The sequence below is a fragment of the Hylobates moloch genome, unplaced genomic scaffold (genome assembly GCF_009828535.3).
Source record: "Hylobates moloch isolate HMO894 unplaced genomic scaffold, HMol_V3 SCAFFOLD_16, whole genome shotgun sequence".
In the NCBI taxonomy this organism is placed as follows: Eukaryota; Metazoa; Chordata; class Mammalia; order Primates; family Hylobatidae; genus Hylobates; species Hylobates moloch.
Window position 1 is genome coordinate 56,252,467 of NW_026652291.1, and position 21,008 is coordinate 56,273,474.

Genomic DNA, 21,008 nt, shown 5'->3' on the forward strand with positions numbered 1-21,008 from the left:
TCAAAGGTCTTTTCTGCATCTATTGAGATAATCATGTGGTTTTTGTCTTTGGTTCTGTTTATATGCTGGATTACATTTATTGATTTGCGTATGTTGAACCAGCCTTGCATCCCAGGGATGAAGCCCACTTGATCATGGTGTATAAGCTTTTTGATGTGCTGCTGGATTTGGTTTGCCAGTATTTTATTGAGGATTTTTGCATGGATGTTCATCAGGGATATTGGTCTAAAATTGTCTTTTTTGGTTGTGTCTCTGCCAGGCTTTGGTATCAAGATGATGCTGGCCTCATAAAATGTGTTAGGGAGGATTCCCTCTTTTTCTATTGATTGGAATAGTTTCAGAAGGAATGGTACCAGCTCCTCTTTGTACCTCTGGTAGAATTCGGCTGTGAATCTGTCTGGTCCTGGACTTTTTTTGGTTGGTAAGCTATTGATTATTACCACAATTTCAGAGCCTGTTATTGGTCTATTCACAGATTCAACTTCTTCCTGGTTTAGTCTTGAGAGGGTGTATGTGTCGAGGAATTCATCCATTTCTTCTAGATTTTCTAGTTTATTTGTGTAGAGGTGTTTGTAGTATTCTCTGATGGCAGTTTGTATTTCTGTGGGATCGGTGGTGATATCCCCTTTTTCATTTTTTATTGCATCTATTTGATTCTTCTCTCTTTTCTTCTTTATTAGTCTTGCTAGCGCTCTATCAATTTTGTTGATCATTTCAAAAAACCAGCTCCTGGATTCATTAATTTTTTGAAGAGTTTTTTGTGTCTCTATTTCCTTCAGTTCTGCTCTGATCTTAGTTATTTCTTGCCTTCTGCTAGCTTTTGAATGTGTTTGCTCTTGCTTTTCTAGTTCTTTTAATTGTGATGTTTGTGTGTCAATTTTAGATCTTTCCTGCTTTCTCTTGTGGGCATTTAGTGCTATAAATTTCCCTCTACACACTGCTTTGAATGTGTCCCAGAGATTCTGGTATGTTGTGTCTTTGTTCTCATTGGTTTCAAAGAACATCTTTATTTCTGCCTTCATTTTGTTATGTACCCAGTAGTCACTCAGGAGCAGGTTGTTCAGTTTCCACGTAGTTGAGCAGTTTTGAGTGAGTTTCGTAATCCTGAGTTTTAGTTTGATTGCACTGTGGTCTGAGAGACAGTTTGTTATAATTTCTGTTCTTTTACATTTGCTGAGGTGTGCTTTACTTCCAACTATGTGGTCAATTTTGTAAAAGGTGTGGTGTGGTGCTGAAAAAAATGTATATTCTGTTGATTTGGGGTGGAGAGTTCTGTAGATGTCTACTAGGTCCACTTGGTGCAGAGCTGCGTTCAACTCCTGAGTATCCTTGTTAACTTTCTGTCTCATTGATCTGTCTAATGTTGACAGGGGGGTGTTAAAGTCTCCCATTTTTATTGTGTGGGAGTCTAAGTCTCTTTGTAGGTCGCTAAGGACTTGCTTTATGAATCTGGGTGCTCCTGTATTGAGTGCATATATATTTAAGATAGTTAGCTCTTCTTGGTGAATTGATCCCTTTACCATTATGTAATGGCCTTCTTTGTCTCTTTTGATCTTTGTTGGTTTAAAGTCTGCTTTATCAGAGACTAGGATTGCAACCCCTGCCTTTTTTTGTTTTCCCTTTGCTTGGTAGATCTTCTTCCATCCTTCTATTTTGAGCCTATGTGTGTCTCTGCAGGTAAGATGGGTTTCCTGAATACAGCACACTGATGGGTCTTGACTCTTTATCCAATTTGCCAGTCTGTGTCTTTTAGTGAGAGCATTTGGCCCATTTACATTTGAAGTTAATATTGTTATGTGTGAATTTGATCCTGTCATTATGATGTTAGCTGGTTATTTTGCTCTCTAGTTGATGCAGTTTCTTCCTAGCCTTGATGGTCTTTACATTTTAGCATGTTTTTGCAGTGGCTGATACCGGTTTTTCCTTTCCATGTTTAGTGCTTCCTTCAGGAGCTCTTTTAGGGCAGGCCTGCCCCCCATTAACATTTAAGGAAGAATTATTTTGCACCCATTCTCTTCAAAATTTTTTCAAAAAATTTAAGAGGAGGGAATATTTCCTAGTTTATTCTATGAGAGCAGTATCACCTTGATACCAAAGCCGGACAAAAAAACTACAGGAAAAGAAAATGATAGGCCAATGTCACTTCTTAACATTGTTGCAAAATCCTCAACAAAATACTAGCAAACTGAATTCAATAGCACATGAAAGAGATTATATACTATGACCAAGTGGTGATTATTCCTACTATACAAAGATGTTTTAACACGAAAAATCAATGTAATATATCACTTTGCATTAGCAGATGAAGGGGGAAAACAATTGATACAGAAAATCATCTGAAAAAATTTGACATCTTTTCGTGATAAAAGCACTTAACACTAGGAATAGAAGGAAACTACCTCAATACAAATTAACAGGATACAAAAGTTATCACATAACAATTGTATTTCTATACACTAACAATGAACAGTCAAAAAAGAAAATTAAGAATATATATTATATATCTCTTTATATATATATAGAGAGAAAGAGAGAGTGAGATGAGAAAGATGACAGAGAGAGAGAGAGAAAGGGAGAGAGAGAGAGGAGATTTATTAGGGGAAATTGGCTCACTGATTATGAAAACTGAGAATTCCTCCACCTGCACCCTCAGCTTCTCGGAAGGTACCTGTTCACATTGAGGGAGAATATTCCCTACTCAGTTTCCTGACTCTCACAGCAATCTCCTACATAAACTCCTTTACAGACACACCTTGGGCAGCCCAATCATTCTAATCAAGTAACAAACCACCTGGATTTCCATTCCAGCAGAAGGAGGACAGGTTCAGTGCCTACTGAAGCATTGAGAATAACTACTACAATGATTGAGACTAAATAATGCTTTATCAAATATCTGGGTATAGAAATACAATTGTATTAATTGTGGTTAATTTGCAGATCCTTGATAAGTAATGATGCTGAACTTTCTTAGTGATATCATTTAGTAAACAGAAGTTCTTAATTTTCGTGAAGCCTAGTGTGGTACTTGATTTTTAGTTACAAATGGACTGCATTAAGAACTTCTGTTTACTAAATGATATCACTAAGAAAGTGAAAAGGTAAGCCACAGATAATATTGATAATTGTAATACATATATCAACAAAGGAGTTGTTTATATCATATATAACGGATTCCTACAGGTCAGTAAGAAAATGCAAATGACTCAACAATTGAGCAAACAAATTGAATGGACATTTCATGAAAAATATTTTCAAATAGAAAATAAACATATGAGATGTTCAGCATCATTACTTATCAAGGATATGCAAATTAACCACAATTAGTACCCAGCATAGTGACTAAATTATTTTTCTTTTTAAAGGTAGATGTTGAGGAGAATATGGAGCAATGTAAACTCTGTTACAACAGTGGTGGTATTGTAAATTGATACAACTGTATCTGAAGAATGTTTTACAGTTTCTTATCAAATTAGATATACATCTACTTTAGGATTGAAAAGTTACACTCCTAGTGTACATCCATCAGAAATGAATGTAATGTCCATCAAAATATGTACAGGAATGTTCATAAAAGCTTTTTTCGTATTAGCCAAAAATGAGAAACTACCCAAATGTCCAGCTACAGTACAATGTATAAACAAATTGTAGTGTGCTTAAATAATGGAAGAAATAATAAAGATTATTAATAATAAAAATGTACAACGATACACACAATAACTGGAATAAATTTCAGTCATAATGTCAAACCAAAGAAATCAACACACATAGAAAGGGTATATATTTTATAATCCCATTTATACAAAGTTCAAACACAGGCAAAATTAATCAAAGGCAATAGAGGTTATAAAAGAGGTTAGCTTTAGGCTTTTGTTGGGAGGAGTGAGGAAGTCATCTGAGGCATTGTTAAAGTTCTGTCTCCATCTGGTTGGAAGTTTACATAAGCAAAAATTCAATCAGCTGTAAATTTAGGTTTGCAGTAAATGTTTCAAACATTTGCATTGTTTAATATTCTTGAAATCTAGAGAATTTTCATACATTAATAAAGAAAATATGATAAACATTCAGAAATTAAAGTGACAAATGAACATGCAATTTTTAGAATTAAAAGACGTGTGACTAATAAAAATCTGAAAAGACGTTCATTCACAGTGCTGCTGAGGCAAATGCAAACTAAAATGTACTATCACTATTACACTTCATATTTGAAAAATTATAATTAAAATTGAAGAATGATGTTATCTACTGTAGGAAAGAATATGCAAATAGCATCACATACATGGCTCATGGAAGTATACATTACTACAGTTTTTTGGGGTAGAAATAGGTGTCCACGTTTGTCTCAGAAATTTTACTTTCAGCCTCTGTCTCTTACATATACTGAATAGCAGTCTGAAGAAATATGAACAAATTGTTTACTGTAGAATTTTTTATTATAATGATAAAATAGTAGATGATCTACATGTCCATTGATAGAATATTTTATAACATACCATATTTGATGGTTTTATTATCATATATCAGTTAAAAACTAATTAGAACTATAGCCGGGAGTGGTGGCATGGGCCTGTAGTCCCAGCTACTCAGGAGGCTGAGGCAGGAGAATTGCTTGAACCCGGGAGGTGGAGGTTGCAGTGAGCCAAGATGGCGCCACTGCACTCCAGCCTGGGGGACAGAGAAAGACTCCATCTAAAAAAAATTAATAATAATAATTAGAGCTGAATATAGCACATGAAATCACATCCAGAATATATTACTGTATAGAGGAAAGCCTTTCTCGCTCTTTCTCTTCCCTCTCTCTCTTCCCCTCTCAGTGGTATAGAGGCAGAAGTAGAAGAAAGTGGAAACTTTTATATTTACTTAAGACATTTTTGTAATATTAAACAAAATTAAATTAAATCTAAAGTCAATAATTCTGATGAGAACAGGTACTCCAGATAAAGCAGTACAAGCACAGGTGTACTGGTAGAAGAAATGCAAGGCCCCTGAAGCCAAAGTTTCCTTAATGTCTCATCATCCTTTCCACTAACCTCAGCCGTGTGGGCCAGGGGGACCCTTACCTCTCTATAAAATCCAGCTGACATTATTACAACTCTCGTATCTTCTTTTCCCCTTCTATTAATTGCTTTCTACCCTCACATCCCACTATCACTCAACACATATATTTTTATGTTTCATAATTTCTGACAAAGGGTTGATTAAAAATTTTTAATGATTTCCTTTGTGATTTGACTGTGAGTAGCTGAATCTTGAAATCAAAATTTCCTAATGGTGGCCGGTGTAACCAGGGGTTTTCATCTTAATTCATTAATTTTCTTGGTCAACAATATCTACCATGGTTGTATACTGTTAATGCGCCAGGATTCCATCACTGCAGGACCTAAGAATTTACAGACAAGAAGGTATGTAATTTGACTTAAAATCTATTATACTGACAGCCTTTCTTCATGCTCCTGTCATAAGGACCCACCTGCAGAATTAGTATTCAATGCTAATTGTGCTTTTTCAATATAATATTGTCTATGCAATGTTATATTGTGTAAATCAAACTGCATTTTTAAAAGGTTTTAAGAGTATATGGTTAGCAAAATTAACAATCTTTGCTTCTGGGAATTGGGAAGATAATTATTTTCTTCATGTTTTTCATGATTCTGCAACTGAGATTATTTGATGTTATATCTAGACAACTTTTACTCTCAAAACAAGTTAAATGGATTATAATTAAGAGAAATTATTACCTGAAAATTAAGTAAAAGGTTAAGTAATAAGTTGCAGAAAGAGAAAAAATCCATTTTTTGGATTTTTGTATACAAGAATAAAATGTCATAAACCCTACAGATATGCATAGGAACTCTCAGTAGGTAAGAAGAAAGTCTCAATTGTTAAGGTGAATTTTTATAAATATTTTATTGCCTTTACATGTAGTCTAGTGTCTTATATAATTTAACTTTTCTGTGTACATAGATTGTATCATATTTTAAGTATAGTTTTGTGTCCTGTTTTTTCTTTTATTATGTGACCATTTTCTAAAGTTAATAAATATTTTTTAAACATCAGTTTAACAAAATAATATTTAAATTTGGAAGTTTTACCTCATAGTGTCTTGATATTTTTAACTGTTAGCATGTAATTGATGTAATCTTTATATTTACATAATTGCCTTAAATAAGGAATATGTAAATTTTATTATTTTTAAGCTAACCTTTATTTAGTTTAAAATTAATTTTATTTTTAATATTTTTATCCTCGTTGATTTGCCTAAATGAAAGTATACCATTTATAGATTTAACAGTGGCATAAACCAAAATAAGGTGAAGAAAAGTCAATATTTAAACTTTAAATTGCTATCTAATTATTATGTCTTAAGTCTTCAAAATGTTGCTCTGTGTATGGCACAACTAAGCTATAGAATCTGAGTGAAAAACAGCTATCACAAAACACCAAAAACACCCCTCCCCGCAGTTCTCTGTGGACCATCACCCGTTTCAACTCATACAGTAGCATGTTCCAGCTATTGCTCATGTGAATGGATAAAATATACACAACATACAAATTGCTATTTTTATCTCAGAGAAATAGTTGATTTTTATTTGATTTGATAGACTAGTCAAAGGAGAGTCATTTCAATGCATGAATAACCATTTAATAATTATATTTAGATCATTATAAGCATAATGTGTACCTATATGCCCACAGGTATGATTTAAGATAAGAAATATATCATTTACAATAATAAACTGGAAATAAGTGTATTATAGAATATGGTAAGCTGCAGAGGCATATCAAAGAAAATATACTAAGAGGTCATTGAACTATCAATAATCCCAAGTGGAATATGATCTTTCCTGTAGCTATTTGCACAGGTTAGAGTCCTACAATATTTTCCTTGATGGCAAAGGGTACAGGGATTCCCTTTTCTCAAATAAAAGCTCTACAGATCTAATGTCCATTTACTGGAATCTGAAATTCTACCTTGGATTTTATTTTTTCCCCAAATATTTTTGTTAAAAAATAATATTTCAGAAAAATATAACATTTCTTGAGACTGAATGTGGAAAAGGAGAGAGAAGTAATGTGTTGAATAATGGAAGAGAGAAATGCATCATGTGGAAGTGAGTGGCTTGGAGCCAGGTAACTTCATGTTCTAATCAACCTTGGCCATGTCATCAGTGTCTCGAGGTTGCAGCTGGTGAAATAATATACATTTATATTAGGTAAGGAGAAAATAATTTCTTCTTCTTTCTAATTAATCAGGATGTATGTTAAAGGATGAAAAATCTCTTTTGAAATGAGCAGAGTCTTGTATTTGATGTGAATTACCTCATTCATTTTAAATGTCACTAATGCCCTATTGTTTAATCTCTTTGATCTAGGTAGAGCCAGGTCAAATGGCTAAAAACCAAACAGAGGTGGTGAGAGAATTTTTCTTGTCAGGCTTCTCACAGACATCATCTATTGAAACAGGGCTATTTGTACTATTTCTTTTCTTCTATGTGTCCACTTGGGTTGGCAATGTCCTCATCATGCTCACAGTGGCATGTGATAAATACCTGAATTCATCACCCATGTATTTCTTTCTTGGCAACCTCTCATTTCTGGACCTATGCTATTCAACAGTAATGACCCCTAAGCTTCTGGCTGACTTCCTTAATCATGAAAAACTCATTTCCTATGACCAATGCATTGTGCAACTCTTCTTCCTGCATTTTGTAGGGGCAGCTGAGATGTTCCTGCTCACAGTGATGGCCTACGATCGCTATGTTGCAATCTGTCGCCGCCTGCACTACACCACTGTCATGAGTCGGGGGTTATGCTGTGTGTTGGTTGCTGCCTCCTGGATGGGAGGATTTGTGCACTCCACTGTCCAGACCATTCTCACTACCCGTCTACCCTTTTGTGGGCCAAATCAGGTGGACAACTTCTTTTGTGATGTTCCCCTTGTCATCAAACTTGCTTGTGCTGACACTTTTGTCATTGAATTGCTCATGGTATCTAACAGTGGGTTGTTCTCCACCATCTCCTTTGTGGTGCTGATTTCCTCCTACACCACTAGCCTAGTCAAGATTCGCTCCAAGGAAGGAAGGCGAAAGGCACTCTCCACGTGTGCCTCTTACCTCATGGTGGTAACACTCTTTTTTGGATCCTGTATTTTCATCTATGCTCGTCCTTTCTCTACATTTTCTGTGGACAAGATGGTGTCTGTACTCTACAATGTTATTACCCCAATGCTAAATCCCCTCATCTACACACTTCGGAACAAAGAGGTAAAGTCAGCCATGCAGAAGCTCTGGGTCAGAAATGGACTTACTTGGAAAAAGCAGGAGACATGAGGCATTGATGTGAATTTTTGAAAGTAGAAAATCTGAGGTTAAAATAATAACTTTTTGAATAATAAGTTAGAAGGTGGTTGTCTAGTTTTTAAATTTATTTCATTAGGTCAAAATAGCTCTATTACTGACTTTATCATTCAACTGTACACTATAACTAATCTGTTTACTTTTTTATTTATTCAAATCTGATTTTTCTATCAGATTGTCTTTTTCCTCTTATCTATTCATCTCATCAAATTTTATTCCATCCACTGTTTCCATTTAGTTTGTCATGTAGCACTGGTACAAACCGCTTTTTCTAAGCCTTCACTGCCTTCCCTACCTTGCTTTATTTTTTTTTCTTCAATTTTAACTTATTACAATTACAGATGGTCCCTGAGTTATGATGATTCACCTTATAATTTTTGTCTTTAAGATGGTGTACAAATCACACTGATTATTCATATAACCATTTTGTTTTTCACTTTCAGCACAGCATTCCATAAATTACATTAAACACTTTATTATTATAAAATATGCTTCATGCTAGATGATTTTGTCTAACTGTAGACCAGTGTCAATGTTCTGGGCATGTTTGAGGGAGGCTAGGCTAAGCTATCATGTTCAGTAGGCTAGGTTTATTAAATACATTCTTGACTTACAGTATTTTCAACTTACGGTGGGTTTATTCAGACATAAGCACATCATAAGTTGAGGAGCATCTGTAGATATCTGCAGTCAATTTATAGGTATTTCTTTCTGTACATATTTAAGAGAATATCAGTTAGATGTATTAGAGTGGATTCAATTTATGACTACATAACAACAAGCTAATGGAATATATTAGTTTCATCACCTTATCACATGTAGTAGAGAAAGCAGTTGCCTAATATTGTGGGTTCAAATATCCCTCTTTGAATTACAATTCATGTAAACCCGAAAATTTTTTTATGCCTTGAAGCCTGAATTTCCTCATACGTAGCATGCATAAAATGATGTGTACCTCTCAGTGCTGATGTGAAAATGAAAAATGAAAACAGACATGAATGTGTCTACTATGGTACCTGCCTCATAACACAGTTCAAAAATAATTTATTCATTAAAGATGATTTTTTCAATGATATAGGGTATAGAAAGTTAAGTTCTACACTGGCTGACTTACCATATTGCAACAACAGTTTGATCTGCCAGTTTATGCAGGATACTTGAAAGTGTATATAAATGAGTTCATGACATTTTCACATTTGTCAATTATTGGAAAGTTTATTTTATATTACTGTCATCATCATCATCAAAAAACCCCTCGACATTAGTTGTATACTTAAGTTGTATTAAGACAAATTCATAGGCCTGTTTACTGTTTACCAAATCTTTATAATTAAAGATAAAAAATTAAATCGACATTCAAGTTTACAACAAACTGAACAACAATAAAATGTAAAATATAAAATACAAATGAACCATGAAGTATTTTCATTCTTACAACTTTTTTAGTCTTTGGATTTTAAAGCAATCATAGCAACAAATCTGTGTGACAAAGACAGAAGCCACAGAGGTTTGGTAAATTTATTAATGACTGAGTTTTATCTTTATTATCTTTATACTCCCAAACTAACTTAAATACCTAAAATAAAATAAATAAAATGGGACAAAAATGTGTTAAATAAATGCAGGAGGCTTCTATATCTTTTCTCATCAAAGTGGCATTGACAACAAAAGAAATATTTTAGAGAGATTTTCTTATTTCATACTTGGTAAAAATAACTTGTAAAATTTTCATTGAGACATAGAAACACTTTCAGAGATGTTAAAGATGCAAGAATTCATCAAACTTGTATTTTATTTTATAAGTTATTGGATATATGTGCAGAACGTGCAGGTTTGTTACACAGGTATACATGTGTCATGGTGTTTTGTTGCACCTGTCAACCCGTCATCTAGGTTTTAAGCCCCGCAGGCATTAGGTATTTGTCCTAAGGCACTCCTTCCCCTTTCCCCTCATCCCCCAACAGGACCCAGTGTGTGGTTTTCTCCTCCCTGTGTCCATGTGTTTGTACTGTTCAGCTCCCAGTTATAAGTGGGAACATGTGGTGTTTGGTTTTCTGTTCTTGACTTAGTTAGCTGAGGATAATGGTTTCTGGCTCCATCCATGGCCCTGCAAAGGACATGATCTTGTTCCTTTTTATGGCTGCATAGTATTCCATAGTGTATATACAACACGTTTTCTTTGTCCAGTCTATCATTGATTGGCATTTGGGTTGATTCCATGTCTTTGCTATAGTGAATAGTGCTGCAATGAACATATGTGTGCATGTATCTTCATAATAGAATGATTTGTATTTTTTGGGGTATATACCCAGTAATGGGATTGCTGGGTCAAATGGTATTTCTGGTTCTAGGTCTTTGAGGAATCACCACACTATCTTCCACAATGGTTGAACTAAACAAATTTTAAAAATTTATAGCAACACGTCTAATGATTGATACATTTACATCTAAAATCCAATATACAATGTTCCTGTTCAAATAAAATATGAAGCTCAGATTTTTAAAAAAAAATTACTAATTTTGACAGTGTGGGTCAGCTTATAATGAAATAACAATCCCTAAAATATTATTCACTTAACAGAACAAATATTTATTTTATATTCATGCAACAATAATAATATGGGATGCATGTCAGTCATTGATCTCTGCTTGTTGTAGTCACCAACAGATTCATGGTGATGAAGGATTTACCTCAACATGTAATTTCATTACTGCTTGGGTAGGAAAACAGCCACATGGTGAATCTCACCCTGGCTCTTGAATCTTCTCATAGTGCATTGACCAAATGAATTATACCAATAAATTTAATAATTTGAAAAACATGGAAAAACTTCTTTAAAATATGATTATTCAAGGCACTCTGCAGAAGACTTGGAAAATCTATAATAGGCTGGAATTTATTAAAAATATATTAAATCTATTCTTAAATTCCTTCCCACAAAGAAAACTCACATTAGCGAATTCTTTAAACATACAAGAAAAACATAGCACCAATGTGTACAAACTCTTCCTGTGAGTAAATAAATACAGAATACTTTTTATTTCTTTTTGTCACCAGCATGTCTTAAATTTCGAAATCTGACCATGATGTCATAATAATAAATTAATTATAAATTAATCTCACCTATGAACATAAATGTAATGATCATTTAAATAATTAGCAGATTGTATCTATTGATACATAAAAAGATAATACAATATGAACCACTTGTCTTACTCCAGATTTGTAAGACTAGTTGAAAATTCAAAAATCAATCCATGTAATTATGTTTACAAATTGATAGATGTAGTAAATTATTGCAAAATTTAATACCAATTTATTAAAAAAGATATCAAATTCGTAAACTACTAATTGCAAGTAACCTTATGCTAGGGAATCCTTAATCTGATAAAGAGTATCCACAAAATCATTCTAAAATAAACATTATGCTCACTGTTGAAATATTAAAGACTTTCACCTTGAAACTAAGAAACAAATAATACTCGATATTGCCACCATAATTCAACATTATTCTGGACGCTTAAGCAGTGTAATGAGGCAAGAAAAAAATAGAACGGTATAAGAAATGGAGAGGAAGGAATCAAATATTCATTATTAACAAATGTCACAGTATGTGTATATAAATAATTCAAGAGAATGTACAGAAAGTCAAATAATAAATGAAGTTAGCATAATCACTGAATATGACAAAGTCAATAGTATGAAAATAAATTGTAGACTCCTAGTTCTGGGGTAAAATGGAATAGATATACTTTCCCCTATTCATGCTACTATGCACAACTAAAAACTCCGGATATTATATAATGCAAACATTAAAAACAGAAGAAGAAACAGAAAGATAGAAGCAGCAAATTAGGTAGAAACTTCAAGACCCAATACATGGCATGATAATTTCCCTTTTTGCATTTTTTATTTCTTTTAACTTGCCTCATATAAGTCCAATTGGGTGTTGGAAAAACCAGCAGCCCAGAAACACCAAGTGATGCAGACATAAATAGCCCCCCACGCCCCCCAGCCAAAAAAAAAAAAAAGCCCACTATCTTTAACCAGAGGACAAGAAAAGGAGAAGCCTGGAAAGATAGAAAACTTCGAGACAATAACTGCTCTCCATCCACAAAAGGCCACAAATAAATGATGGCCTATCTTCCCACAAAATAAAGTAAGGAGTCCAGATTTCTAACCTTTCCGGTAGTAATAACCCTCTTCCCGTTTGTGTCATTAGAGACCACGTGAAGAGCCGGTAATTCTACTCCATCGAGTGAGGTAAATTTCTCCTCACTGCCGAGGTGATATCAAAGAAGGTTGAGTTGGAAGCCAGTTTGTCAGAACCTTCCAGCAGTAAAGAGTACCCTCTCACCACAGCATCAGTGGAGGTCATATAGGGAGTAATAAGAAGATGACCTTTTCCCTCCCAGCCAGCAGAGACCTAGTAAGGAGATGGGACCCTCACCTCTGCCCAGCAGTAATGAAGCACCCCGCTGGGCCTTCTCTATAGAATCAACAGAGGCCAAGAAGGGAATCTAATTTCTACTTCCATTTTTCAGATGGCACAGTGCCAGATGAAGCCCACTAAAACAAAAATTTAAATAGTATCCAGAGTCTCATTACATTGAAATATCTAGGATTAATTTAAAAAACAAAAACAGAAACTCTCACCATACAAACCAGAAAAATCTCAGCTAGAATGAAAAAATAGTGAATAGATGCCAATTCTAAGATAAAACAGACACTAAAATTATCATAAAATTCTTCAATGAGAAATTACAAGCATGTTTGAAGAAAATACAAAATAAAAAGTCTCATTACATAATGTAATACCTAGAATGACCACTAAGAAACCTGTAGAAAGAGATACACCAAAAACTCTATAGATAGATCAAAATAAAATTCTAAAAAAAATCACAGTCACCCACAGGGTAGTAGGGAAAATAGAACAAATTAAAAAGGAGGGAAGAAACCAAAATCAAAAATAAAATAGGTGACTTAATCCTAACATATCAATATTACTTTAGATATAAATGGTTTAAATTCACCAATTTCAAGACAGAGATTGGCAAAGTAGAAAAAAATTGACCTTTTACATGCTATCTATAAGAAACTCAATTCAAATATAATGACACAAGTGTGTGAAAATAAAAAGATGAAATAAGATGCACCATGCAGACATTAATCAAAAAGATGCTAGAGTAACTTTGCTAATATCAGGTATATTCAGAGCAAAGAAAATTACCAGGGACAGAGTAAGATATAACACAATGATAAAAGGGACAAGCTATAGCAATTCTAAATATGTATGTACCAAACAAGTGAGTTACAAATTATGTGAAATGAAAACCGATAAGACTGAAAGAACAAATAGACAAGTGTACAATTATAATTAGATACTTCAACATGCCTCTTTACACAATTAACAGAAATAGTTCATTAAGTATATAGAAGAATTCAACAACACTAACAACCAACATGACCTAATTGACATTTGTAGGACACTCCATCAATGACATGAGAATGCACATCCTTTTCAAACACCCACAGAACCTTTATCAAGATAGGTTATCTCCAGAAACATAACACAACAACCTAAACATCCATTAATGATAGACTAGATAAAGAAACGTGGTACATATACACCATGGAATACTATGTAGCCATAAAAAAGTAAGAGATCATGTCCTTTGCAGGGACATGGATGGAGCTGGAGGCCATTATCCTTGGCAAATACAGTTACAGAAAACCAAATACCACATGTTCTCTAAGTGGAAACTAAATGATGAGAACAAGTGGACACATAAAGAGGAACAACAGACATTGGGGCCTATGGGAGGATGAAGGGTAGGAAGAGTGAGGGGCTGAGGAAAAATAACTAATGGGTACTAGGATTAATACCTGTGTGATGAAATAATCTATACCACAAACCCCCTTGACACAAGTTTACCTATGTAACAAACCTGCACATGTACCCCGAACTTAAAAGTAAAAAAAAATTAAAATTGTATGACATTTGCCAGAAGCCATCAAAATAAAAGTATACAGCTTTGAAAACAAACTAAAAAAATGTAAAATAATTCAAATTATATGGAAGATGTTTTCTAGCTGTGATTCATTCAGACTATAAAGCAAGAATAGAAAGATAAGAAAATCTCCAAACACATGGAAACAATCCAAATCACTTATAAATAAGACATGGTCATACAAACAAAATTCAAATGAAATGAAAAATACATTGAACTGAATTAAAATGAAAATATAATATACCAAAATTCAGAGGACAAAGCAAAAGGATTACTGAGAGGAAAATTTATACCACTAAGTGCTGATATTATTATTCTTTTTTGATATTGTTCCATGTACCATTGTTTTAGTGCTTTTCCTTTGGTTACATTTCATTTTTGCATTTCCAGTGTATAGAAATACAATTGACTTTTAAAAGCTTTTTATTTCAAAACACAGAGCCACAGAATGTTGCAAAATATAATGTAGGCATACCATTCCTAGATAGAACATCAGATTCTAGATATTGGAAACTGGGAAGAAAAGGTTGCTTAAATGAAATCTTAGAGTTGCAGAAGTTAGTCACCACCCTGTGCATGATCCACAGGTCACTCACGATGGAGGGAGCCACAAAAGCCAATGTTTGGGGATACATTTTCTTTAAAAGTCTCTCTGACCTCATCCTCTTCAAACTGCATGTGAGTTCAAATAGGAAGAGATAAAAGTGAAAAAATAGTTTGCCAGTTTATAGGAAAGACATTTTACTTCATATGAAAACCCTTAGGCCGGGCGTGGTGGCTCACGCCTGTAATCCCAGCACTTTGGGAGGCCGAGGCGGGCGGATCACGAGGTCAGGAGATCGAGACCATCCTGGCTAACACAGTGAAACCCCGTCTCTACTAAAAATACAAAAAAATTAGCCAGGCATGGTGGCGGGCGCCTGTAGTCCCAGCTACTCAGGAGGCTGAGGCAGGAGAGTGGCGTGAACCCGGAAGGTGGAGCTTCCAGAGAGCCGAGATCGTGCCACTGCACTCCAGCTTGGGCGACAGTGCGAGACTCTGTCTCAAAAAAAAAAAAAAAAAAAAAACGAAAAGAAAACCCTTACATTTGGAGCTCTCCTGTGAAAATTTATCATTTAAAATTACTTACATTAATAAGTCTTCAGACAAAATAATTTGATTTTAACATTGCTTTAATATTCATGTTGAAGAAAAGCATGAATATATCAAAGAGAATTAGGAAAGGAAGCAGCAAATATCTTAACGATTGCAGTTAGAGACAAGGAGGGATATTTAAGATTCCTTCAATTTCACAGAAACTTATCATTGACCTCGTCTTATAACCATCAATAATGTATTTTAGGAGGTTGCGTTTTTTAAAAATTAGTATATCCTAATGATGTATTTCTAGGATGATTAATTATGAAAATGCATCCTGGTCCACTAATAGAGACCCATACGTTAAGAAAACCCTTCCAACCATTCCTTAATAGTATTTACTCCTGCAGATAACATCAGCAATTATTCAGTGGTTCTCAGTCATAACAGTGAATGAGAATCACCTGAGGCAGTTTATAGTAAAAAGCAGATTTCTGGGATTGGTTCCTAAAGTTCAAATTCAGCTGGCCAATTATGGAACCATATTATTTGCATTTTAAAACATTCACTGTAATATGTATTTAACTTACCTCATTTCAAAATCAAAAAATGAGTTTTGTAAATGCTTCCTCAAAATTCAGGAAGGTTCCTCTAATTTGAAGTCAGTGGCTTCCTGTGAACTGACGGTGACAAGTTCTCTGAAAATGCACATTGTTTATGAAAAACAAAAACTGGTGATTTCTCTCAAATTTCACTAACCTATCAATAGCCATGTTTACACAGTCCAGACTACTGGTTAAACCCCAGGAATGTCTGCGCCTAGAGAGTGCAATGATCCACATTTATCTTTATGGATCTGGACAGAGCAATGTGGAGAGTTGAGCAGAGATTAGGAATGGAGCATGAGCCATTGGATAGTTCTGAGAAGTCAGAAACACCTTATGGGATCTGGCATATATTTGGGCATTTATGATATTACTATTCCTATGCTAAACACACACACACTGACTATATATATATATATTTATATACGCATACACACATTATATATACATACCAAATATCATATATTTATAGTGCATAAAACATATACACACTATATAATATATAAATATATTTTAATATATAATTATATATATATATAATTTAATAAGAAAGAATCCCAGAAAATCAGAGAAAAGTTGAAGGAATAAAGGCTTCCTAACAATCAGGATTGGATTAGGTTTCCCTTTGATGGGCCTTCGGAGGATATCCTGTTTATTTCTATCATAGTTTTCATTTTGCCTCATATTTTGTGATTGTCTGTATACTTGTCTTTATTTCACTAATTGAAAAGATCCAAGTGTCTGGTAATGTATGTTCTTAAATACTTTATCTTCACTCCTAGATCATTGCCTGGAATCTGAAATGTTGTAGGTACTTGAAAAGCATATAATAATTGAATGAATAAATATATAGTATTTGTTATATTTTGATTAAAAAATTATGTCCAAAGTCTGCAACAAGTCAGTGATCAGTATTACATCAATAACAACAAAGAAAATTACTTCTAAGGCAGATGTTGATTTCTCTTTAAGCTTTTGTTAAATGTTCACATATATAGGTGTAATTGATTGTAAAAATTGACTATGTTCAAAGTCTATAAAATAAAAGAAAGGGTACTATAATAGGCAAGGGGACTTTATCTTAAGGCAGAAATTGTTTTCCTTCTATGTTCTTTTATATTTATGCATATGTTTGGATTGCAATTATGGGGCAAGTCATAAGTACCCAGAAGCATGCCTTCCTGGATTGAATACAATATCCAAAGTTATTGGAAGTTCCATTCAATTGCTTAACTAACTCAATCATTACCAATTTTCTCCTTTGCTTTGATATCTCAGAGTCAACCTAGGAGAAAATTGCTTGAGTTCCCTGCACATTAATTTAGTAAAAATCAAATTTAACTCTTGTTTATAATTGTCTTCTTAAGATCCATGGACATGTAAAAATTCAGCATAACATCTGAATCTGTGGCATTCAAACACACACTTCCTAATAAATGACTCCCCAGGAGACAGAATCAAATCAGAAAGAGATGCAGTGTTTATTGAAAATCTACGTTGGGTGAAAATGTGTTAATTTAATAATCCAATACATACTAAATGTAACACTATAGTTTATGTTTACATTATAAAATATTTAGCTGTAAAATATGGATTTTTCAATGTTAAAATGAATTTCTGTAATGAAAATCACTGGAATGTATTCATTTTTTAAATAAAAGCGTTCATTATAATACACATTTACTAGGAAAAGTATATTTTTAAAATCAATAGGATCTTGAAATGGTGCTGTCTTTTTCCTCCTTTCAAGCTTCCAAAATTAGGACAAATATTTGCTGGGCATTATTTAATCCCAGGCTTGCCTCCCTGTGCCAAATGTCTCCTGTTTTGAATGATGCAATTTGCAGTATTGAGCTATGATTAGAAAATAAAAATTCCTTTTCATATTAACTTTTGGGGCAGAATAAACTGGTAAGATAAATCTGGTTTTAGAAAATGCAGAGTTCAATCCAAAATATATGTGTGGAGTTGAAGATATATATACACACGTGTGTATGTGTGTGTACACACACATATACATCTTCACAGATATATATATCATTTTATCTTATTTTACAAATATATATACATACACAGATACATACATGTATGTATATATATTTGTAATAAAATACATGTATTATATATAAAATACATAATATACATACATATATGTATGTATATATTTGTAATATAAAATAAAATGATATATTTTTGTTGAAATTAACTATTTCTCTGAATAAATGATATATATATCATTTCTCTGAATACATAATAATATATTGTTTCTCTGAATAAATGACATGTATATCATTTTATTTTATATTACATATATACATGGATGTATGTATATATATTTTAAGCTTTGTATATATATATATACAAAAATATATATACATATATACTTACATGTATATATATTTGTAATATAAATACATACATTATGTATATATGTAATACATTATATATACAAATTTGTAATATAAAATAAAATGATATATTTTTTCTTGAAATCAACTGTTTCTCTGTAATATAACACATTACAAATTATATCAATGTAGTGTCAGAATGAAATCTTTGAGCAGAATTATATTAAAGAAATTATATCCCCTGAATGAACAGAAACATGTAACACTATGGAAGGCTGGATTTCATTGAAAAGTCACCCGTCAGTTTTGCAGTTTCTTCATAGCTGCTTTCATCTCCTCATTTCTCAATGTGTAGATAATGGGGTTCAGGAGTGGAGTAAAAATGGTATAAAACACAGACAGCAGCTTGTCCACAGAGAACCTACTGAAAGGCTACACATAAATAAAAATGCAAGGGCCAAAGAACAGCGTCACTATCATGATATGTGCAGAGCAAGTGGAGAGTGCTTTGGATGCGCTACCGGCAGCACGCTGTCTGACAGTGAGGAGGATCACAGTGTAGGAGATTAGGAGGTGCAGAAAACAGCTCAAGGAGAGCAACCCACTGTCTGAGATCATAATTATACCCAAGACATAGGTGTCCATGCAGGCAAGTTTGATCACCAGAGGGAGGTCACAGAAGAAGCTGTCTACCTCATTGGGGCCACAGTAAGGCAAATTTACAGTGAAAGCCACTTGACTGATGGAGTGCACAAATCCAATGACCCATGAAGCCAGCACCAGCCTGATGCAAGTCTGCCAACTCATCAAAGTCATGTAATGCAAGGGTTTGCGTACGGCCACACATCTGTCATAGGCCATGGAAACCAGGAGCACCATCTCAGCCCCACCAGTAAAGTGCAAGAAGAAGATTTGAGCCATACATCCTCCAAAGGAGATGAGTTTTTGATCACTAAGGAAATCCCTGATCATCTTGGGAGTGGCAAACAAGGCCAGCCACATGTCCAGGAAAGATAGGTTCCCCAGCAGGAAGTACATAGGGGAGGAGTGCAGGCAGGTTTCAGAAATTACAGTGACCAAAATGAGAAGGTTACCCAGCATAGTGGCCACATAGATCCCAAAGAAAAACATAAAGAAAAAATTTTGAAGATGTCGTGAAGTGCAGAGTCCATGCAACACAAATTCTGACACCAAGGAATAGTTCTGCGGGTCCATTGCCTCAGGTTTCAGACTTTGTTTGTAATCTAAATAAAGAAAAAAATCCTGTCATTTGCAGCAACACCTCAAGGACATTGTGTTAAGTGAAATAAGCCAGGAACAGAAAGACAAATATCAAATGATGTCACTTAATATGTGGAATCTAAAAAAGTCAAACTTACAGAAACAGAAAGTAAAATGGTGGCTACCGGAGGCTGGGAAGGAGGAGGGTGAGGGATAAGTTCATCAAAGAACAAAGTTTCAATTGGACAGAAGGAAAAAATTCAAGTGATCTATTGTACATCATTGTGATTATAGCTGATAGCAATATATTATACACTTGAAAATCACTAAAAGAGTAGATTTTGCATTCTCATCACAGAAAATAAGTATGTAATTTAGCCATTCCACAATGTTTACATATATGAAAACATCATGTTGTACATTATAAACATATATAATTTGCATTTGTCAATTAGAAAGAAAGAGAGAGGGAGAGGAAGGAAGAAAAGAAGTAAGTGAAAGTGCCTGTCAACTGCCTGGCACATGAAAGTGATCAACTAAGTGTTATCTCTGTATAATTTTTAACTTGCAAGAGATACTCTAAAATATAGACTGTTATATACTAACAAGCATGTATATTTGCCTTTTTCAAACTTCAGTGATTCCTGAGGGGCAGTTAGACATTCTGGAAGACTTCTGCGTAGGTGAGAGTTGTAGGAACTTTTTCTTTCCTTCTTTCCATGGCCTTTGTCCATATAAAAACATGGATCAGTCAAGTGCAGTAGGTGAACCAAAATTCCTTAGGAGGATTGAGAATATGAAGATTTTTTCAGGGGTTCTATCTTCTCACCATCTATGTCGATATCATTGCCCAATGGATAATTAATTATTCTTAAGCACTAAATATTGAAATTAAAGCTTCACTTAAAAATAATGTCAACACATAAAACATGGGAAACTGAATGTACATTATTAAGTGTCTCTTCCTCTTCCTCTCTCTCCATTTACACACACAAACACAAAACTAAACCTAGCAAAGGCATGTTGATAGGTAGATGTATCTATGTATATAAATATGATTAACATGTCTTTCTCCTGAATCCAAGAGAAGCAAATTTTGTTCCTCAATGACAAAAATTAAAGGAGAAAAATTACTTTAAGCTAAAATGCATGTTTTGGATATAATGACTATGGGCGGGGGGTGATGTATAAATACAGATGAGCTCCCAAATCATGTACCCAAATTATGTATGTTGCTTAGTAATTTTATAAAAGTCTATTTATTGTGTTATATGTGAGTTGTAGAATGGCTTTTCTCATATTCTCAGATAATATCTTTGAGGAAAATTTGATCTAAAAAATAGCTCGTTTACAAAAATTTTAATCTAAAGTGTTAATCTATGCTATCAGGG

At 33.8% G+C, this 21,008-nt stretch overlaps 2 protein-coding genes across 2 annotated transcripts; one reads left to right on the top strand and one right to left on the bottom strand.

Moving 5' to 3' along the window:
- The first annotated feature begins 7,385 nt into the window (after positions 1-7,385).
- On the top strand, positions 7,386-8,327 carry LOC116484479 (olfactory receptor 4Q2). Its single transcript, XM_032179237.2, has one exon. It carries the CDS (start codon positions 7,386-7,388, stop codon positions 8,325-8,327), a length of 942 nt encoding a protein of 313 aa, XP_032035128.1.
- A 10,351-nt stretch (positions 8,328-18,678) lies between these two features.
- LOC116485165 (olfactory receptor 4K14) lies at positions 18,679-19,611 on the bottom strand. The gene is given in 1 exon segment (XM_032180499.1): positions 18,679-19,611. A coding segment is annotated over 1 exon segment (933 nt).
- Positions 19,612-21,008: the final 1,397 nt, after the last annotated feature.

Bases quoted from the DNA above. Each gene is read 5' to 3' on its own strand.
- LOC116484479 (XM_032179237.2), top strand. From the start codon at position 7,386: ATGGCTAAAAACCAAACAGAGGTGGTGAGAGAATTTTTCTTGTCAGGC.